We start from the raw sequence: 22,036 nt of genomic DNA on the forward strand, positions 1-22,036 counted from the left end.
CATGCCATCTTGGACAATAACTCCCATCCACTCCATAATGTACTGGTTAGGCACAGGAGTTCATTCAGCCAGAGACTCATTCCACCGAGATGCAACACTGAGCGTCATAGGAAGTCATCCCTGCCTGTGGCCATCAAACTTTACAACTCCTCCCTCGGAGTGTCAGACACCCTGAGCCAATAGGTTGGTCCTGGACTTATTCCCACTTGGCATGATTAACTTATTATTATTTAATTATTTATGGTTTTATATTGCTATATTCTACACTATTCTTGGTTGGTGTGGCTGTAACGAAACCCAATTTCCCTCGGGGTCAATAAAGTATGTCTGTTTGGCAGCCTGTATTGACTGGAATTTAAAAGAATGCAGGGGGATCTCATTGAAACCTACTGAATGTTGAAAGGACTAGATAGGGTGGATGTGAAGACGATGTTTCCTGTGTTGGGGGTATCTAGAACTAGAGGGCACAGCCTCAAAATTGAGGGGCAACCTTTTAGAATAGAGTTAAGAGGAATTTATTTTAGCCAGAGAGTAGTTAATCTGGATTGGACTCATAAGCCAGCTGAGGGCCCATAAATAGATCAACAGAACGAAGGTCATCATCCTTGACCTCGAGGGATTGCCACGCCGAGTTAACCTGGGGAATGCTCTGCTACAGACTGAGGTAGAGGCCAACTCCATGGGTACATTTAAGGCAATATTTTGCTCATTTCTTGATCAGTCAGGGCATCAAAGAATATGGAGAGAAGGCAGGTGTATGGGGACTGAGTAGTTTCCAGAGTCAGCCATGATGGAATAGTGGAGCAGACTCAATGGGCTGAATGGTCTACTTCTGCTCCTATGTCTTATGGTCTTTACTCCTTTCCATAGATGCCGCCTGGCTTGCTGAGATCCTCCCGCATGTTGTGTGTGTTTCTATCCCAGCAACCCGCCCGCTTTTGGATGTGGGAGGAAACCAGAGGAAATGAATGTGAAAGTATGCAATTTGAATCAACACATTCTCGAGCAGGTTAATCATCAGCTTTATTTCCAATGTTCAGGTGATCATTTTGAGAAAAAACTAACAATTGCATAGTTTAGTACAGTATAGTATAGTTTACAGGATATCTGATTGTAAAAGTTCCATTGTTACAGACAGCAGCACCGATTTTATTATCGCAGGAACAAACGACAACTGAAACTGCCCTTTAGTGGGAATGGGTGGTCCCCGGCCTGACACATTTACAGCCCAGTCTCCCGGCTTATCCACAGTTGGTTTTTCGTATTCCACCTCACAGCATTAACCCTGGCAAATCCTCTGATGGGAGTTTTAAAGATGTGTTTGTAGGAACAGGGTTAATACTTGTTAATACTTAAGAGAAGCCTGTAGAGAGGGCCTCGATCAGACTACCACCGACGTGAACCAACGCACCTTCATCACCCCTGCAGCGTAGGCTCTGTGCTCCCTTTGTGACTACCTTTTGGGAAGGGGTGTGTGGATCCGACTGCATCTGGCAGCTGGATCCACGTTCGCTACCTCGCATACAAGGGAGGGTGGTTGAGCGTGAAAAGAGTGTTGGATCCTTGGTGGTGGGTCTTAATTTCCACTGAGGGCACTAAGATGGTTGGTTATAGAGATGAGGAGTGCACATTCCAAGCCTTTCTGAATAATCTTCAAAGAGTATTTGGGGAAAGGGGGGAGGGGCGATATTTATTCTGCGTGTCAGGGACAGACAGACAAAATAGCAATAGGGAATTATATGGGGTGTCCCGGTGCAATCAAAGGTTTATTCTCTGTGAACACACAGGGTGACACCACTGTAGTTCTCCCAGAAGTGACATGTACCGGGGAAGTTGGAAGCGTACCACAGATTTTTGTACCGCCTCACTACGTGGACAACATGCCCAGGGAGGTTGCCATGGATATGATCCACCACTTTTTTTGGGTCACTCCAGTGCTCCTTCCCCTTCATTAACTGCCGGATGCGAAACTCATCAACTGGACTTGGGTTGGTGGTGTAGGAGACGACAATATTAACACCGTTATGCCTGAAAAAGTGAAAGTAGTGACAGCCGATAACACAGTGATTGGCATAGGCATGGACAGGATCATAGACACGCACTGACCAATGAACCCAGTTGTATTTCTGTACTAATTGATTCAGGACATAACTTGAACACTCACGGTTATCCCTCCCGCCCTTACACTGCACCCATTTATTCACATCCATCCTCGCCTGCTCTTCAAACTCATAGATGCAGCGAGATATCATGGAGTTCATTCTGCCCTCGACTCGGGCCAGTTTTTCATTCCATTCCACCTCTAGCGCCTTTGCGTCGTTCCCGGTGATGGCAGCGTGCCCCACCAGAGCAATCACACCGACACAAAAGAGCTTCTTCAATGCGGCACAAAGGCTCTCCATCAGACGACGATTCCTCTCGCTACTGTCCATGGCGGTGTCCAGGATAGATTTGCCAAAACATCCGGTAAAACCCATCACTCCATCATACAGACTGTGCAGGTTCTGGTCTGTCTTGGTCTCGTCGAAGTGTTTGAGAAATTCTTCCTTCTCCTTCTGCCGGTACTCTGGTGCTGCTCTCAGGATGTCCATGTACTTCCTGAACTGGCTCTTGATGTTTTCCTGAATGCGGAAATACTGATTTTCCATCGTGCTTCTACTGATCTCCTGAAGGACTTTGGAAATCTGCCCTGAGATGACATCCAGTTGGTTTCTAACGGCTTGGAACTGTTCCTTCATGAAGGCCATCTCCGGACTGTCCACACCGCCCAGGGCTAGTTTCATAATGGCTGCGGCCACCCCAATCAATGGGCCCAACGCACCCAATGTGGAAGATAACTTCTCCACAGAATTAAACAACACCAAAGTGGCCTGTACGGTCTCCACAGAGGACTTGCACAACTCCAGGGCATCTTCGGTACTCTGAGACATGGTTCCGTCACCCCTCGGCCACTGGGATCAATTCTTTCACTGGAATCTAAACGGAAAGCAATAGATCAGCGAAGTCCTGTGATTTGTTCACGGCTGTTTGAGGCATCACGACTAAAGATATATCCATGTCCCATAGGTTTCGCCTAATGAATTCTGTTTGACATTCCATTATGGCTGATTTATTGTCCCATCAACCCAATCTCCTGCCCTCTCCCCGTAACCTTTCGTGCTTTACCGGTCAATAACCTACCCACCTCCGCTTTAACTACAACAATGACTGCGGCAATGATTCAATACCTTATTCCTGAAGAACTTCTTTCTCATCTGTATTCTAAGTGGACCTCCCTGTATTCTGAAGCTATGCCCTCTGGTCCTAAACTCTCCCATGCAGTAAACATGCGTTCTGCTACTCGCTCTGCTTAACTGAGGCTAACGAAGGTGCAATGTCTGCTCGGTTGATAGCGAGTGAAGTGACTAGAGTAAAACAGGTAAACCCGTTATCTGAGAGTGCACAGTACATCCCATCTGACTGGAGTAAAACAGGTAAACCCGTTATCTGAGAGTGCACAGTACATCCCATCTGACTGGAGTAAAACAGGTAAACCCGTTATCTGAGTGTGCACAGTACATCCCATGTGACTGGAGTAAAATGAGTGAGGGGGTAAGGTGAGTGAGGGGGTCCTGCTTAGAGAGTTCAGGGAGTTAGGAGTGAAGCTGAAAGGCAGGACCTCCAGGGTGACAATCTTGGGATTGCTACCTGTGCCACGTGCGAGTGAGGCGAAGAATAGAATGATTATGCACATTAATACGAGACTGAGAGCATGGTGCAGGAAGGAAGGGTTCAGGTTTTTGGATAATTGGTCTTTGTTCCAGGGTCATTGGGATCTGTTTCGAAGGGACGGTCTACATCTGAACCGGAGGGGTACTAACATTCTTGCAGGAGTATTTGCCAGTGCTGCTCGGGGGGGTTTAAACTAGATGTGCAGGGGGCAGGGATCCAGATCCAGAGGGTTGGTCAGAAGGAGCATGGGGTTAAATGTGTAGAAGGTGTGGGTGATCTTGAGAAGGCCATCAAAATTCAGGGTGCAATTAGCCCGATGGAAGTTCAAGGAGCTGGGTTAGGTACAGTAGACAGTGTTTTAAGCAAAGAGAGGAGGAATGGGCTAAGAATTCTATACTTGAATGCGCGTAGTGTCAGAAATAAGACAGATGAGCTTGAAGCTCAGGTGAAAATGGGGAACTACGATATTGTTGGGATAACGGAGACATGGCTGCAAGGGGATCAGGCCTGGGAATTGAGTGTACCAGGGTATACGTGCTATCGAAGAGACAGAAATATGGGAAGAGGGGGTGGGGTGGCCCTGTTGGTGAGGAATGAGATTCAGTCCTTAGCAAGAGGTGACTTGGGAACAGGGGAAGTAGAGTCTGTGTGGATTGAGCTGAGGAACAGTAAGGGTAAAAAGACCCTAATGGGTGTTGTGTACAGGCCCCCAAACAGTAGCGTGGATATTGGGTACAAGTTGATTAGGGAGTTAACATTGGCATGTGCTAAAGGTAATGCAGTCGTTATGGGAGATTTCAACATGCAGGTGAACTGGGAGAATCAGGTAGGTGCTGGACCCCAGGATAGGGAGTTTGTGGAGTGTCTAAGGGATGTATTTTTGGAACAGCTTGTGCTTGAGCCAACCAGGAACGAGGCTATTTTGGACTTGGTGATGCATAATGAACAGGAATTGATAAGTGATCTTGAAGTAAAGGAGCCATTAGGAAGTAGTGATCATAACATGATAAGTTTTTATCTACAATTTGAGAGGGATAAGGGCAGATCAGAGGTGTCAGTGTTGCAATTAAATAAAGGAGACTACGGAGCCATGAGGGAAGAGCTGGCCAAAGTTAAATGGGCGGATGCCCTGGCAGGAAAGACAGTGGATCAGCAGTGGCAGATATTCTTGGGCATAATACAAAAGATGCAAAAGCAGTTCATTCCAATGAGAAGGAAGGATTCAAAGAGGGGGAAGGGGCCACAGTGGTTGACAAAGGAAGTCAGAGATTGTATAGCATTAAAGAAAAAGAAGTATGACAGGACTAAGATGAGTGGGAATACAGATGATTGGGAAAGTTTTAAGGAACAGCAGATCTTAACTAAAAAAGCAATACGGAGAGAAAAAATCAGGTATGAGCTCAGTCTAGCCAGGAATATAAAAGGGGATAGCAAAAGCTTTTTTAGCTATGTGAAAAGAAAGAAGATAGTTAAGAACAATGTTGGCCCCTTGAAGAATGAATTGGGAGAAATTGCTATGGGAAACAGGGAAATGGCAACAGAATTTAATGCGTACTTTAGATCTGTCTTCACCAGGGAGGACACAAGCAATCTCCCAGATGTATGGATGGGCCAGGGTCATAAGATATCAGAGGAATTGAGACAGATTGACATTAGGAAAGAAACTGTGATGAGTAGACTGGTAGGACTGAAGGCTAATAAATCCCCGGGTCCAGATGGTCTGCATCCGAGTGTTCTAAAAGAGGTGGCTCAGGAAATTGCGGATGCATTGGTAATCATTTTCCAATGTTCCTTAGATTCAGGATCAGTTCCTGAAGATTGGAGAGTGGCTAATGTTATCCCACTTTTCAAGAAGGGAGGGAAGGAGAAAACGGAGAACTATCGCCCTGTTAGCCTAACGTCAGTCGTGGGGAAGATGCTTGAGTCCATTATTAAGGACGAAATAGTGGCACATCTAGATGGCAGAAATAGGATTAGGCTGAGCCAGCATGGATTTACCAAGGGCAAATCATGCTTGACTAATCTGTTGGAGTTTTTTGAGGGTGTAACAAGGATGTTAGACGAGGGTAAGCCAGTGGATGTTGTATACCTAGATTTGCAGAAGGCATTCGATAAGGTGCCACATAGGAGATTGGTGAGTAAAATCAGAGCTCGTGGCATTGGGGGCAGGGTTTCAACATGGATAGAAAACTGGTTGGCAGATAGAAAGCAAAGGGTAGCAGTGAATGGGTGTTTCTCGGACTGGCTGGAGGTGACTAGTGGGGTACCACAGGGCTCTGTATTGGGACCACAGCTCTTTACGATTTATGTCAATGATTTAGATGAGGGCATTGAAAACTATATCAGCAAGTTTGCTGATGATACTAAACTGGGTGGCAGTGTGACATGCGAAGAGGACGTTAGGAGAATACAGGGAGACTTGGATAGGCTGGGTGAGTGGGCAGATACTTGGCAGATATCATTCAATGTGAATAAATGTGAAGTTATCCACTTTGGAAGCAGGAACAAGAGGCCAGAGTATTGTCTGAACGGTGTCGAGTTAGGTAAGGGAGAAATGCAAAGAGACCTAGGAGTCCTAGTTCACCAGTCAATGAAGGTGAATGAGCAAGTGCAACAGGCAGTGAAGAGGGCAAATGGAATGTTGGCCTTTGTTACAAGGGGAATTGAATACAAGAGCAAGGATGTCGTTTTGCATTTGTACAGGGCCCTGGTGAGACCACACCTGGAATATTGTGTACAGTTTTGGTCTCCAGGTTTAAGGAAGGACATTCTGGCAATTGAGGAAGTGCAGCGTAGATTCACTAGGTTGATTCCTGGGATGGCAGGGCTGTCTTATGCAGAGAGATTGGAGAGATTGGGCTTGTACACGCTGGAATTGAGGAGATTGAGAGGGGATCTGATTGAAACGTTTAAGATAATTAAAGGATTTGATAGGATTGAGGCAGGAAATATGTTCCAGATGTTGGGAGAGTCCAGTACCAGAGGGCATGGATTGAGAATAAGAGGTCAGTTATTTAAAACAGAGTTGAGGAAGAGCTTCTTCTCCCAGAGAGTTGTGGAGGTGTGGAATGCACTGCCTCGGAAGACGGTGGAGGCCAATTCTCTGGATGCTTTCAAGAAGGAGCTGGATAGATATCTGATGGATAGGGGAATCAAGGGATATGGGGACAAGGCAGGGACTGGGTATTGATAGTGAATGATCAGCCATGATCTCAGAATGGCGGTGCAGACTCGAGGAGCCGAATGGTCTACTTCTGCACCTATTGTCTATTGTCTATTGTCTAAAATGCGTAAACCCGTTATCTGAGAGTGCACAGTACATCCCATCTGACTAGTGTAAAATGTGTAAACCCGTCATCTCAGTGTGCACAGTACATCCCATCTGACCAGTGTAAAATGTGTAAACCCGTTATCTGAGTGTGCACAGTACATCCCAACATTTAAAGTGTTGTTCTGGTACCTTGGGTACTGTCAGTGGAGGCTCCGTCCCTGCTCTCACAGCACTCTGACAGAGTTGCCCTTCAGGTTGCTTAGGAATCTCACAGTGAAACTGTGCCCCCCAGCTCCCCGTCCACTGCAGAAGTGACTGAGTGCTATCTCATCTATATCTACAGAAACGGGCCCATCTCATCTGTGACGATCTATTATTTCCGCTTAGGTCTATCGGCTTGCAGACGGACCACAGTCCGCCTACTCCTTCCATCTTTAGGCCTTTCAAATTTTATCTTCTGCTGTACTCTCGTACCAGTCGTGAATATCTTGCATCTGATTACCTTCAGTCTCCTACGTTTCAGGAATAAAGGCTTCTCGATTTTGGTCTCTCAAATCCTAACAGCATCTTTAAACCTTTCCTGTAATCTTACCAATTAAATGGCATCTTTCCCCCAGAAAAGTGATCAACTTCGTACACAATATTCAAAATGCAGATGGAACAATTGTTTGTATATCTGAAATGAAAATTTCAACCTCTATGCTCCGGATTAATGAATGCTGGGACAGCCTCGTCATGCTGTATCCCTGTGACACCAATTTAAGGGAAGCATGCACTTTTCATCAAGGCCCCTCTGTTCTTCAACATTCCCAAGGGTCCCACCATTTCTAGCCCAAATTCCATTCTGAAATATCTTCCCAAAATGTAACCCTTTGAAGTTATTTGATTTAAAATCCATTTCCCAGTGTCTGATACTTCCTAAATAAAGTCACACCTGTGTCCACCCACTACTACCCTGTCCTGTGGGGATGTGCTTTTTCTGATGTGTTTGGGTAGTTTAGAAACTGCAGCTGCTTCCCCCATCGGATGGCTGTCTGGTGTCCAGTTTTAACTCTCCGACGGATATAATGGTTCCAAAGTTGTCAAGCCGAGGAGTGGTAGTGGGGACAAGCTCCTCACGGATGCGCCTCAAATAGCCTCTGACAACCAAGTCAACTCCTGGCCTTCTCATGTGGCTTAGCCTCTGAGCCCGGCAGAACTGTTTCTACTGACAGGAGAAGAGGTGAAGGTGGGTTCTGTCACTTTAAAACCAGTGCTTCCGATAGGTGGATGGAAATCGTCAGCCTGGGAAGGCAGTCCATCTAAGATGGGGAAAACTCTGATTTCAAACCCCCGCTGCTTTGCGGCCATACCCACTCATGGGAAAGGCTTCGGGAGCAAACCCTGAGGACAAATCCGAAGCTGGAGTCCCTAAGGCAGTCCGACGTTGCCTTCAACCCCGCTCTGGCAGCTCCCGTGACAACACCGGTGCCAAGCTGTATTGGCCCTTGCCCTTCCCTTGGACAACATCGGTGGCGTGGAGAGGGCAGACTTGCTCATGGGCAACAGCCGGTCCCCCATACAACCCTGCCCAGGCCTGCACCCTGGAGAGGACACATCAGTGTCGCCTCTCCGTGAGGGCACAACATGGAAAACAGCAGTCTACCGGTTACTAGCCTCCGCTGGACTGGCATAGAGCAAGGTGCAGAGGGCAGTGCCTTCAGGCGCAGTCGCTGCAGCCCAGACTGTCACTCCCTTGTGGGCCTCTACAGCCACAACAGACGCTGCTCTACCAACACAGACTGTAGCAAGACTTTCCGGGCGCAGGTCCATGGTCTCGCCAGACTAATGGATGCCACCACCGGGGATATAATACTGTACAGCTTCCTTTCTTTAAGACAAGGATGTACATGACGATTGGGAATGTATTCTCTGCGTGCACTTTGAACTAAGTACGTTTCTTGAATGTACATATGTTCGTTGAATATTCAGATTTGTAGTGAATGTAACTTGGGAAACATGAATGTTTGGTCGCTTTTTACTGATGGGTTATGGAATGCCGGTAGGTTGGTTCGACCGGTTAAATTTCTCCGGGGTTGAAATCGGACATCACGTTGTTCCCATCTTTGGGATTTCTTAGGAGGGTCGCTCCCTGGCTGTCTGCAACAATTGAACGGTATCAGTATAAAATGATAGCGAGTCTTAAGACTGAATTGGAAGATCGCGGTCAGCGCTGTATTGTTCTTAGCGAATCGCTATTATCGGCTCAGGGGAGGGCTGCCAAGTTGGAAGATAGAAATATGCAGATAGCTTGTCAGCTAATGAAGGTACAGAAAGGTCCATTGGGAACCTGATTCCATAAGGTTAGAGCCATATTGAAATAGGCGAGGGTCCTACTGGGGGAATGGGAGTTGCAGGTATCTGGCTACATGATGAAAATGAGGGGTCAAGAATAGCGTGGATGCCTTAGTTTAATCTTCAAAGTGATCGCCCTCTCCCCTGAGTGTCCGGAACAGTACTGGCCAGACCAGTAATTATGTGTTGCCACACTCGCCATGGCGGCATCGGTCCGCAATTTCTTCCTCTGAAAAGGGGGAGAGGCTCAATAATGTGGGAGAGGTGTTGTAATGGACACCTTCAAGACAACAGAGCTCAGAGAATTCTCCATTAAGGAATTGGCGAGTTTAGGGGGCAGGTACAGGCAAAAGGCTGGAGAGTCCTTGGCTGTGTGGGGTGGGGATTACCAGAGTGGGCCTATCTAATAAAGAGATGGTTGCCTGAGGGAGCTTATTGGGCCAACAGGTGATCAATAATGCCCCAAGAACACTGCTTATTTATGCTCAGGGGAATGGATTTGGGTAACAACAGTTAAACTTGGGCATCCCACTCATACTAAATGGTATTTCAACCCCCAAGCCGAGTGAAGCACAGTAGAGGAGGGTATTAACATTCTACACCAGTGGGCTCTTCTCAGAAAAATATACTGCAATAGTGGTAACCCACCAGAGAATGTTGAATTATCTTCTGGAATGATGGGATGTAGTTACAGAGGCACTTTTCCCAATAAAAGGGGTAGTGCTGTTGGTCATCCTGTGCGTACAGGGATTCAATAATTACAAGATTTAGAGTATGACATAATACTGGGAGTAATACAGAAGGTGCAGGATCAGTTCATTCCAAACAGGAAGAAAGATTCTAAGGGGTGGCCGTGGCTGACAAGGGAAGTAAAGGACAGTATAAAAATAAAAGAGAAGATGTATAACATAGCAAAGATGAGCGGGAAGCCAGAGGATTGGGAAACTTTTAGAGAGCAACAGAAGATAACTAAAAAGGCAATATGGAGAGAAAAGATGAGATACAAAGGTAAGCTAGCCAAGAATATAAAGGAGGATAGTAAAAGCTTCTTTTGGTATGTGAAGAGGAAAAAAGTTGTGAAGACCAAAGTTGGTCAATTGAGGACAGAAACAGGTGAATTTATTATAGGGAACAAGGAAATGGCAGATGAGTTGAACAGGTACTTTGGATCTGTCTTCACTAGGGAGGACACAGACAATCTCCCAGATGTAATAGTGGCCAGAGGACCTAGGGTAACGGAAGAACTGAAGGAAATTCACATTAGGCAGAAAATGGTGTTGGATAGACTGATGGGACTGATGGTTGATAAATCCCCTGGGCCTGATGGTCTGCATCCCAGGGTACTTAAGGAGGTGGCTCTAGAAATCGTGAACGCATTGGTAATCATTTTCCAATGTTCTGTAGATCAGGATCAGTTCCTGTGGATTGGAGAGTAGCTAATGTCATCCCACAGGGAAGTATAGACCAATTAGCCTGACAGCAGTGGTGGGGAAGATGCTGGAGTCAATTATAAAAGATGAAATAGTGGCACATTTGGATAGCAGTAACGGGATTGGCCCAAGTCAGCATGGATTTATGAAGGGGAAATCATGCTTTACTAATCTTCTGGAATTTTTTGAGGATGTAACTATGAAAATAGACAAGGGAGAGCCAGTGGATGTAGTGTACCTGGACTTTCAAAAAGCCTTTTATAAGGTTCCACATAGGAGATTAGTGGGCAAAATCAGAGCACATGGTATTGGGGGTAGGGTACTGACATGGATAGAAAATCGGTTGGCAGACAGGAAACAAAGAGTAGGGATTAACGGGTACCTTTCAGAATGGCAGGCAGTGACTAGTGGAATACCGCAAGGCTCGGTGCTGGGACTGCAGCTATTTACAATATACATTAATGATTTAGTTGAAGGGATTAAAAGTAACATCAGCAAATTTGCAGATGACACAAAGCTGGGTGGCAGTGTGAAATGTGAGGAGGATGTTATGAGAATGCAGGGTGACTTGGACAGGTTGGGTGAGTGGGCAGATACATGGCAGATGCAGTTTAATGTGTATAAATGTGAGGTTATCCACTTTGCTGGCAAGAACAGGAAGGCAGATTACTGTTAGATACTAGAGAGCACACATTGAAGGTGTTTGTGTGTAGGGGAGGGGGGATGGGACACTTTTCATTACTCTTGCTCTTTCTAATCCAACTAATGAAGGCACACATACCATGTTCCATCTTCACCGCCCTATCTACTTCCGTGAGGCTCTCAAAGAGCTTTGAACTTGAAGCCAAGGGCCCACTGTATGTTAATGACGTTCAGGGATTTGACATATTCACTTTCTTTTGGACCTCCCGGAAGTGCAACATTTCACACTTAGAAGCAGAATTAGGCCATTTGGCCAATCGAGTCTGCTCTGCCATTCAATCATAGTTGATTCTTTTTTTCCTGCTCCTGAACCCCAGTTCCTGGCCTTCTCCCCGTACCCTTTGATGCCATGTCCAATCAAGAACCTATCAATCTCTGTTTTAAACACACCCAATGACCTGGCCTTCACAGCTGCATGTGGCAACAAATTCCACAAATGATCCACCCTTTGGCTAAAGAAATTCTCCACATCTCTGTTTTGAAAGGGCACCCCTGTATCCTGAGGCCATGCCCTCTTGTCCTAGACTCCTCCACCATGGGAAACATCCTTTCCACATCTACTCTGTCTAGGACTTACAGCATTCAAAAGGTTTCAATGAGATCTTCCTTCATCCTTCTGAATTTCAGTGAGTACAGACCCAAAGCCATCAAACATTCCTCTTACGATAACCCGTTCATTCCTGGAGTCATCCTGCTGAAACTCCTGTGGACTCTGTCCAATGGCAGAACATCTTTTCTAAGATGAGGAGCCCAAATCTGTTCACAATACTCAAGGTGAAGCCTCACCAGTGCCTTATAAAGCCTCAGCATCACATCTTTGCTCTTGTATTCTAGACATCTTGAAATGAATGCTAACATAGCATTTGCCTTCCTCAACTCAGGAGTGCCTGAGGGATCTGTTCTGGGACCCTCACTCTTCGTGATTTTTATAAATGTCCTGGATGAAGAAATGGAAGGATGGGTTAGTAAATTTGCTGATGACACAAATGTTGGGTGTGTTGTGGATAGTGTGGAGGGCTGTCGGAGGTGACAGCGGGACATTGATAGGATGCAAAACTGGGCTGAGAAGTGGCAGATGGAGTTCAACCCAGATAAGTGTGAGGTGGTTCATTTTGGTAGGTCAAATATGATGGCAGAACATAGTATTAATGGTAAGACTCTTGGCAGTGTGGAGGATCAGAGGGATCTTGGGATCCGAGTACATAGGATGCTCAAAGCTGCTATGCAGGTTGATTCTGTGGTTAAGGAGGCATACGATGTATTGGCCTTCAGCAAAGGTGGGATTGAGATTAAGAGCCGAGAAATAAAGTTACAGCAATATAGGATCCTGGTCAGACCCCACTTGGAGTACTGTGCTCAATTCCGGCTGCCTCACTACAGGAAGGATGTGGAAGCCATAGAAAGGGTTCAGAGGAGATTTACAAGGGTGTTGCCTGGATTGGGGAGCATGTCTTATGAGGATAGGTTGACTGAACTTTGCCTTTTCTCCTTGGAGCAACAGAGGATGAGAGGTGACCTGATAGAGGTGAATAAGATGATGAGAGGCATTGATTGTATAGATATTCAGAGTCTTTTTCCTTGGGCTGAAATGGATAACACAAGAGGGCACAGGTTTAAGGTGCTTGGAAGTAGGAACAGGGGAGATGTCAGGGGTAAGTTTTTTATGTAGGGAGTCGTGAGTGTGGTGAATGAGCTTCTGGTGATGGTGGTGAAGGCAGATACCAAAGGGTCTTTTAAGAGATGCCTGGATAGGTACATGGAGCTTAGAAAAATAGAGGCCTATGGGTAACCCCAGGTAATTTCTAAAGTAAGTACATGTTCAGCACAGCATTGTGGGCTGTATTGTGCTGTAGGTTTTCTATGTTTTCTACATTTTTATGTTTCTACCACCGACTCAACCTGCAAGTTAATCTTCAGGGTGTTCCGCACAAGGACTCCCAAGTCCCTCTGCATCTCAGCTTTTTGAATTTTCTCCCCGTTTAAAAAATAGTCCACGAGGTACCAGAGACATCATCGTCCAGAATGGCAGCTTAAGTCACTAGCTCCTCCAGAAAAACACATATTTTGCCCTGTTAATCCATTAAATATAAGATCTTTCAACAATATCTGAATTAATAAGGGGGGCAATAACGGGGAAAAAGAATGGAGATGAGAAAAGCATCACTGCGAAGCCTGTGGACAAGAGAGGTGCCACGAGCGGCTCTCCTACCCGAACGCGTGGTAGCGAGGCTGACAATGGGTCTCGTTCAGATGAAGTGGCAAATATGAAAAAAATTCTGGAAGAGATACGGGAATTCCAGAAAGACATAAAACAGCAACTAAAAATTATCAAGTCAGAGCTCGCCAACGTCAATCAAAAAATAGCGGAGGCAGAGACAGGAATGGAGAAGGTGGAAGATCGTGTGCAAAATGTGGAAAACTAAGTAAGACGATAAAAATATTAAATCAACAGGAGGGAAGATCACGGTGGAAAAGTATCAGGATATACAATGTTCCTGAAGGAGCGGAGGGTTTGTCTATGACGGAGTTTGTACGAAAGTTGCTGCGGGATTCCTTTGACTATGGAGCTTGAAATTGAGAGTGTGCATCGTGCACTCGCCCCGCGGCCTACTGGACACAGAGAAGATAAGCCACGCTCAATAGTAATTAAATTCCTTCGATACAATATCAAGGTGGAGATTCTACGAAGGGTCTGGGGAAAGAAGAGGGTGTTTTTGGACGGTAAATTAATATATTTTGATCAAGATTACCCCCAGTGGTCCTGCAGAAACATAAAGAATACTCTGAAGTAAAGTGAATATTAGCGCAGGGAAAGATTAGATTCCGGACTCCATACCCTGCTGAACTGCGAGTGTTTTATGAAGATGGGATCCAACTATATCACAGTGGAAGAGGCGACTACAGACATGGAGGCCAGAGGGTTGCCCATTAGCGTGATCAAACTGAGGGAAAGCCTGGCTGAGCAGATATCCAGCTCTGCTTGGGAAATAGAGAATCGAGAAAGCAGGGGACAGGATGAGAGCGAGAGAAGTATATCAGGAAGAGACTGAGCTTTCCAAAGACAGTCCTCACCCCCTCCAGAAGAGCCATAAGGTTTGGCTAACTTTAAAAGTGTTGATAAGCTAATCGGAAGCAAAAATAGATGGTGCTATACCTATCTGAGGAAATACTTATCATCATGTATTCACTCCTTTTTCCCCACCTAAAAGAGAATATATATATGGGAGGAATACACAGGGAAATCTTTTCTGTGTAATAGACATAGATTTGTTTACTTACTTTCATGGGTACTGCAATGTGGGCCCTCAACTCACAAGTAGGAGGGGTTATCCCCCACAGCTAGATATTTCCTCTAGCTCAATGCAGGGTCATCTACTAGAGACATCAGCCTTGGAATCACACGTTCACTGCCTTTTTTTTTATTAGTCACGTTTCTTGGTTCTTATTTCTTCAGGGAGTAGATCAATTAAGTTTTATTCTAATTTCAATGATATATTGACAGATAAATACACATGGCTAAGGACAAAGTAAAATTCTATACAAAATGAAAAAAGAACAAGCCCATGTAGTATATTTACAGGAAACTCATTTAAGTGATAATGAGCATAAAAACTAAAGAGAGTGGGCTTCATGAATCTGTTTTTCTCCTCATATAAATCAGGACATAGGAGAGGAGTTGCTATTCTTATCAGAAGCAAGCTAAATTTTGAAAAAGTATTCAAAACGGGAGATAAGGAGGGCAGATATATTCTGGTAAGGGGGAATATAGACAGAAATTCAGTTACTCTATTGAATATAAATGCACCCCCAGGAAGTGATATTATTTTCTTTCAGAAAATTACTAATATTATTGTAATGGAAACAGAAGGTCTTCTGATATGTGGAGGAGACTTAAATATATAATTACAACCAAAAGTTAGACCCTTCCAATAGAAAAACCTATGAAACAAAATCCTTACATAAGGAAGTTAATACATTTTTGAGGATGTTGGTTTAATCGATATATGGAGGGACCTTCTCCCCAACAGAAGGGATTGCACTCTTATTCTGCTCCCCATTCTGTATATACAAGAATAGACTATTTCATAACATTTGGAAAAGACAAAGACAAATAAATACCTGTGCAATTGGGATAATAGATGTAAGTGACCATGCGCCTATATATTTATCAGTTGATTTTGACCTACAACCAAAGAATACTATTTGGAAACTAAATTCAAGTCTACTCAATGATCAATACTTTAAGGACAAATTAAAATAGAAATTGGTCTTTACTTAGAATTTAATGATAATGGAGAGGTTTCACCTCCCATTTTATGGGATACTCTGAAGGCTGTCTTAAGAGGGAAAATTATAGCGATATCTTCATATAAGAAAAAAATAAGGAATAAGACATTAGAAAAGTTATGAAATAGGCTGAAGGAACTAGAAAAAACACAAATTGACTTTGGCACAGGATACATTAGAGGAAATTTTAAAAATTAGGAATGAAATTAATAGTTTGGCTACGCAAGAAATCAGGAAAAATTTAATGTTTCTGAAACAGAGACATTATGAAAGTGGTTGCAAGTCTATGAAAATACTAGTGTGGAAACTGAAAAAAAGATAACAGAAAATACTATTCATGGAATTAGGGATCCAACAACAAAAATGATTAAAAAAAATAAGCTAAGTGAAATCCAAGAAGCTTTTGAAGTGTTTTACAAAACTCTATATTCCAAAGTTCCAGGGGGAAGCATAACCCAAACTGACACCTTCCTGAATTCTCTAGAGTTACCCACTTTAAGCGAGGAACAAAATAGAACGATGACTGCTGACATAACTGAAGTTGAATTAAAAGCTGCAATTAGTAGACTTGAATTAAGCAAGTCACCAGGATCAGATGGGTATACGGCAGAGTGGTACAAAGAATTTAAAAATGAGTTAATTCCTGTTTTACTCCCCACACTGAACTGGGCTCTAAAAAAGGCACAAATGCCACCCAGTTGGAAGGAAGCGATAATCTCAGCTATACTGAAAGAAGGGAAGGATAAAATGGAATGTGGGTCATTTAGACCAATATCCGTTCTTAGTGTAGATTATAGATATTTACCTCCATCATGGCCAAACAATTAGAAGAGTTTCTATCCATACTGATACATAACAATCAGACAGGTTTTATACAACAACGCCAAACATAAGACAATATATGAAGGACACTTCACATTATGGATCATATACAAAAAAATAAAATTGAAGCAATAGTGATAAGTGTGGATGCTGAAAAGGCATTTGATTCAGTTAATTGGAATTTTCTTTACAGAGTTTTACATAGATTTGGTTTCCAAGATACAATTATTAAAACTATACAGACACTATATGACAATCCTACTGCTCGGATTAATATTAATGGATATTTATCAAATAGCTCTACCCCAGAAAGGGGCACGAGACAGGATTGTGCATGGTCACCGCTACTCTTCACGCTATATCTGGAACCATTAGCTCAATACAGCAGACAAAATGAAGATATCAGGGGAATTACTATTAAAGGGACAGAGCATAAATTGGCTTGTTATGGGGATGACATTTTGATCTACCTAGGGCAACCAACATACTCTTTACCCAAATTGATGCAAACCTCTGAACAGTATGGTCAATTATCAGGATACAGATCAACATAGATAAAACCCAATTACTTTCATATTACTATAACCCAACAAGAGAAATTGGAAGTTGATATCCCTGGGCATGGCAAACAGAGACTTTCAAATATTTGGGCATCATTATGCCAAAAGATTTGGCAAAATTATCAGAATGCAATTATCAGCCTATATATAAAAAATATATAAAAATTAAGGAAGATATAACAAGACGGAACCTAATCCCTTTTTTTCTCAGTTCAAGGATTGAATCTATTAAAATGAATATACTCCCCACACTTTTACATGTCTTTCAAACCCTACCAATAAAGATTAATCAAAACCAATTCAATGAATAAACAAAATGTTATCAAGGTATATATGGCAAAGTAAAAGGCCTAGAGTTCATCTCAAAACTTTGCAATTAGCCAAGGAAAAGGGGGGATGGGGCCTACCTTCTCTTAGAGATTATTATTTTGCAGCACAGTTGAGAGCTGTGATATGTTGGTGCAACCCATCATATGACGCTCAATGGAAAAACATTGAGGAGCAGGTACTTCCCATCCCCATACAGGCAATTTTGGCTGATAACAACCTGCAAAGGTACATAAATACTATTGATAACCCATGGGTGAAATGGACTCTTAAAATATGGAAAACTACTATAAAAGAATATAATCTAGAGGGAGATATTACAATTCTTAAATGGTGTGCATATGACTCAGATTTTACACCAAATAAATTGGATGCTAGATTTAAGGACTGGACAGCTAAAGGAATAACAGTCCTTTGCAATAAAATGAAAGAAGGAACACTGTTCAGTTTTGACATGCTTAAAGAGAAAGACTTATTAGAAAAACAAGACTTTTATCGGTATTTACAGATGTGACAATATGTTAATAGATGGTTAAAATATAGAGCTATTTAGAAAAGCATATTATTCAGATAACAGTAGTAGAATCATTTTAAGTGTCTATAAGGGTTTGTCAAATCTTAAAACAGATTCGACTTCATACATTAAAACAAAATGGAAGGGGGGATAATTATATCTGAGGAAGAATGGACAATAATATGGAGGTATCAATGGAAGTGTACCAGGTCACAGAAATGGAGGGGGTTGGGGTGGAAAAACTTGATAAGATATTTTATTACACCCTCTCAGAAATCCCATTATGATAGTAACCGCCCTGTTTGCTGGAGAAATTGTGGAAATCAAAATACAAATCATTATCATATTTTCTGGGAATGCCCCATTATCAAAGACTATTGGAGTGGGATACACAATGCCCTACAAGACATCTTTAAATGTGAAATATCCTAAGAAAGTAAGACCATGTATTTTGGGTATATACCTCAAGAATGGTTGAAAAGAGATAAATATTTAATGAATATACTGTTGGTGGCTGGTAAAAAGACTCTTACTAGGAAATGGTTATCACAGGAGAGCCTAACTTTAAATACATGGATGGAAATTACAATGGACATTTACAAAATGGAGAAGATAACAGCATCTGTTAATCATAAGCTGGAACAATTCCATTCATACTGGGAAAAATGGTTTAACTACATAATACCTCATAGACCTGATTTTATCCTCCGAAATCAATGAATATGTTGTAAAAAAAAATCACTCCCTACTTGTACATAGTTTTCTCCTTTTGCTTGTTCTTTCTTTCCTGTCTTTTCTATAAGAGTATACCTCATGTAAATATTATGCATATCTGACTATATGATATATATGTACACTATCTGAAATACATCTTATGGAAATGTTTGTATGATGATGAATTTCAATAAAAAATAAATTACAAAAAAAAGAAAATAGTCTGCATATTTTTTTCTACTACAAAAGTGCATGATCATGCATTTTCCAACATTGTATTTCATTTGCCACTTTCTTGCCCATTCTCCGAATCTGTCTAAGTTCTTCTGCATCGCATCTGTTTCCTCAAAACTACCTGCCTCTCCACCAATCTTTGTATCATCCGCAAACTTGGCAGCAAAGCCACCTATTCCATCATCTAAATCATTTCTATACAGAATAAAAAGAAGTGGTCCCAACACCGACCCCTGCGGAACACCACTAGTCACTGGCAGCCAATCAGAAAAGGATCATTTTATTCCGACTCACTGTTTCCTACCAATCAGCAAATGCTCTCATCATGTTAGTAACTTTCCTATAATACCATGGGCCCTTAACTTGGTAAGCAACCTCATGTGTGGAACCTTATCAAATGCCTTCCTAAAGTCCAATTATACAATATCCACTGCATCCCCCTTATCTATCCTACTTGTAATCTCCTCAAAGAATTCCAACAGGTTCGTCATGCAGGATTTTCCCTGAAGGAATCCATGCCAACTTTGTACTATCTTGTCCTGTGTCACCAAATACTCCTTCACCACGTCCTTAATAATTGACTCCAACATCTTCCCAACCACTGAGGTCAGGCTAACTGGTCTATAATTTCCTTTCTGCTGCCTTTCCTCCTTTCTTAAAGAGCGGAGTGACATTACCGGAAGGATATTAATAAGGTTGAAAGAGTGCAGAGAAGGTTTACAAGGATGTTGCCAGGACTTGAGAAAGTGAGTTACAGAGAAAGGTTGAATGGGTTAGGACTTTATTCCCTGGAGCGTAGAAGAATGAGGGGAGATTTGATAGAGGTTGTATAAAATTATGATGGGTATAAATAGAGTGAATGCAAGCAGGATTTTTCCACTGAGGCCAGGGGAGAAAAAAAACCAGAGGTCATGGGCTAAGGGTGAAGGGGGAAAAGTTTAAAGGGAACATTATTGGGGGCTTCTTCACACAGAGAGTGGTGGGAGTGTGGAATGAGCTGCCAATGAAGTGGAAAATGCGGGCTCACTTTTAGCATTTAAGAAAAAGTTGGACAGGTACGTGGATGAGAAGTGTTTGGAGGGATATGGTCCAGGTGCAGGTCAGTGGGACTAGGCAGAAAAATGGTTCAACACAGCCAAGAAGGGCCGAAGGGCCTGTTTCTGTGCTGTAATGTTCTATGGTTCTATTTGCAATTTTCCAGTCCTCTGGCATCATACCAGAGTCCAATGATTTTTGAAAGATCATTTCTAACGCCTCCACCATCTCTAACGCTACCCCTTTCACAACCCGAGGGTGCAGTTCATCTGGTCCGGGTGACTTCTGCACCTTTAGGTCTTTCAGCTTTTTGAGCACCTTCTCCCTTGTAACAGTAACTGCACTCACCTCTCTTTCCTCACACACTACAACATCTGGCACACTGCTCCTGTCTTCCACAGTGCAGACTGATGCAAAATACTCATTTCGTTCATCAGCCATCTTCTTGACCCCGTTACTACCTCTCCTGCCTCATTTTCTAGCGGTTCTATATCCACTCTCATTTCTCTTTTATTTTTACCATACTTGAAAAATCTTTTAATATCCACTTTGAAATTCTTTGCTAGTTTGCTTTCATATTTCATCATTTCCCTTCTAATGATTTCTAGCTGCCGTCTGTCGGGTTTTTAAAACTTCCCAATCCTCTGCCTTCCCACTGATTCTTGCTTGTTCGGATTAATCTCCGTCTTCCATTACTACTGCATATTTGTTACTGATTTAATCCCGCTGTATCCTTTCACTATTTTCTTCACTTTCCACAAGCTCACCAATGATTATATCGGCTGCCAGCATAGTAACACACCCCTCATTAACCACAACCCAGTCACTTCAATGTACCACAAACTATTCGCTGAAGAGCTGTGTTGCTTACGGATCTCCAACCCCAAGCACAACTTTCCGTAACCACATTCTGTCTTCTATGGGCTGTCTCAGGAGGCTCGACGGAAACTTTCAAAACTGAGGAGGAGATGACGGGCGACTGCGAATCTGGGCTGGAAACTCTCCTTCCTTATTCACTGCTTCCGTCCAACAGAACACCCACTCCGTCTGGCTGCGGACACACGCCACGTGAATTATGATTGAGATTAGATTTATTTATCAGGTGGACAGTGCGCTTCCGGCGCGGATAGCGCGCCCACAGTTGAGTACCCCTTTACATACTGGGAATGTGGGAGAAAACCAGAGCACGCGGAGGAGACCCCCATTGTCATGAGGAGTAAATTATGAAAGAGCGCCACGGGAACTGAACGTTTCTCTGCGCTATGAAGTTGCGTTAACCTCTAACTCAGATTCGGAGGCAGCACGACATACAACCTGAAGCAGAGAGTGATCGGATCCGACGAACTCCGGGAGTACTGTCCGGCCCAAACTCCGGACAGCTGGAACCTCCGAGTTCCCACCGTCTGCAGGTCGAAGAACGGATGGAGGACTCCTGTATATACAGGGCAAAGGCGTGTGCAACATGATTGACAGCCTTGTGCACACCCCCCTTGGAAATGCTCAGACTCCTGCCACACCGTGATGGCTGCTGACTCCTGGAGCCACCAGGAAATACTGTATATGCTCTATAATCAGTTTCAAATTGACCAAGCTCTTGGAAGGAATTGTTAAGTTTAGTCAAATAAGAAAAACAACAGAAATATATTTTGCAGAACGCAGAATGAAAAGCTTTTCACGTAAATTTCACAAAGTCTCGAGGCTTACACCTCCCGCAACACCTGTCAAGCTTGGAATTCAACCTCGGGAGTGTGGTCCATTTCCAGAATTGGTACAAAACGGGGCGATCGAACTGGTGAGAAATTGCACTGGAAGGTAATGGTTTTACTTGGTGGGTTATTTCACTGGAATGTAATGGTTTTACCGGGTGGGAAATTGCACTGGAAGGTAATGGTTTTACCGGGTGGGTTATTTCACTGGAAGGTAATGGTTTTACCGGGTGGGTTATTTCACTGGAAGGTAATGGTTTTACCGGGTGGGAAATTGCACTGGAAGGTAATGGTTTTACCGGGTGGGAAATTGCACTGGAAGGTAATGGTTTTACCGGGTGGGAAATTTCACTGGAAGGTAATGGATTTACTGGGTGGGAAATTGCACT

The 22,036-nt window shown here is 43.3% G+C and overlaps 1 protein-coding gene across 2 annotated transcripts; it reads right to left on the reverse strand.

The window, feature by feature from the left end:
* Nucleotides 1–1,049: 1,049 nt before the first annotated feature.
* Nucleotides 1,050–21,334, reverse strand: LOC132394951 (protein rapunzel-like). 2 transcript variants are annotated; one of them, XM_059971298.1, is made up of 2 exons: nt 21,256–21,334; nt 1,050–2,976 (listed from the first exon to the last, which is right to left on the reverse strand). In XM_059971298.1, the coding sequence occupies exon 2, from the start codon at nt 2,928–2,930 to the stop codon at nt 1,767–1,769; it is 1,164 nt and encodes a 387-aa protein (XP_059827281.1). In that variant the 5' UTR covers nt 2,931–2,976; nt 21,256–21,334; the 3' UTR covers nt 1,050–1,766. The 2 variants fall into 2 exon arrangements, with proteins under 2 accessions (XP_059827281.1, XP_059827282.1); XM_059971299.1 differs by lacking the exon at nt 21,256–21,334 and adding an exon at nt 20,813–20,903.
* Between the last annotated feature and the right edge of the window lie 702 nt (nt 21,335–22,036).

The sequence above is a fragment of the Hypanus sabinus genome, chromosome 6, assembly GCF_030144855.1.
Source record: "Hypanus sabinus isolate sHypSab1 chromosome 6, sHypSab1.hap1, whole genome shotgun sequence".
NCBI classification, from domain to species: domain Eukaryota; kingdom Metazoa; phylum Chordata; class Chondrichthyes; order Myliobatiformes; family Dasyatidae; genus Hypanus; species Hypanus sabinus.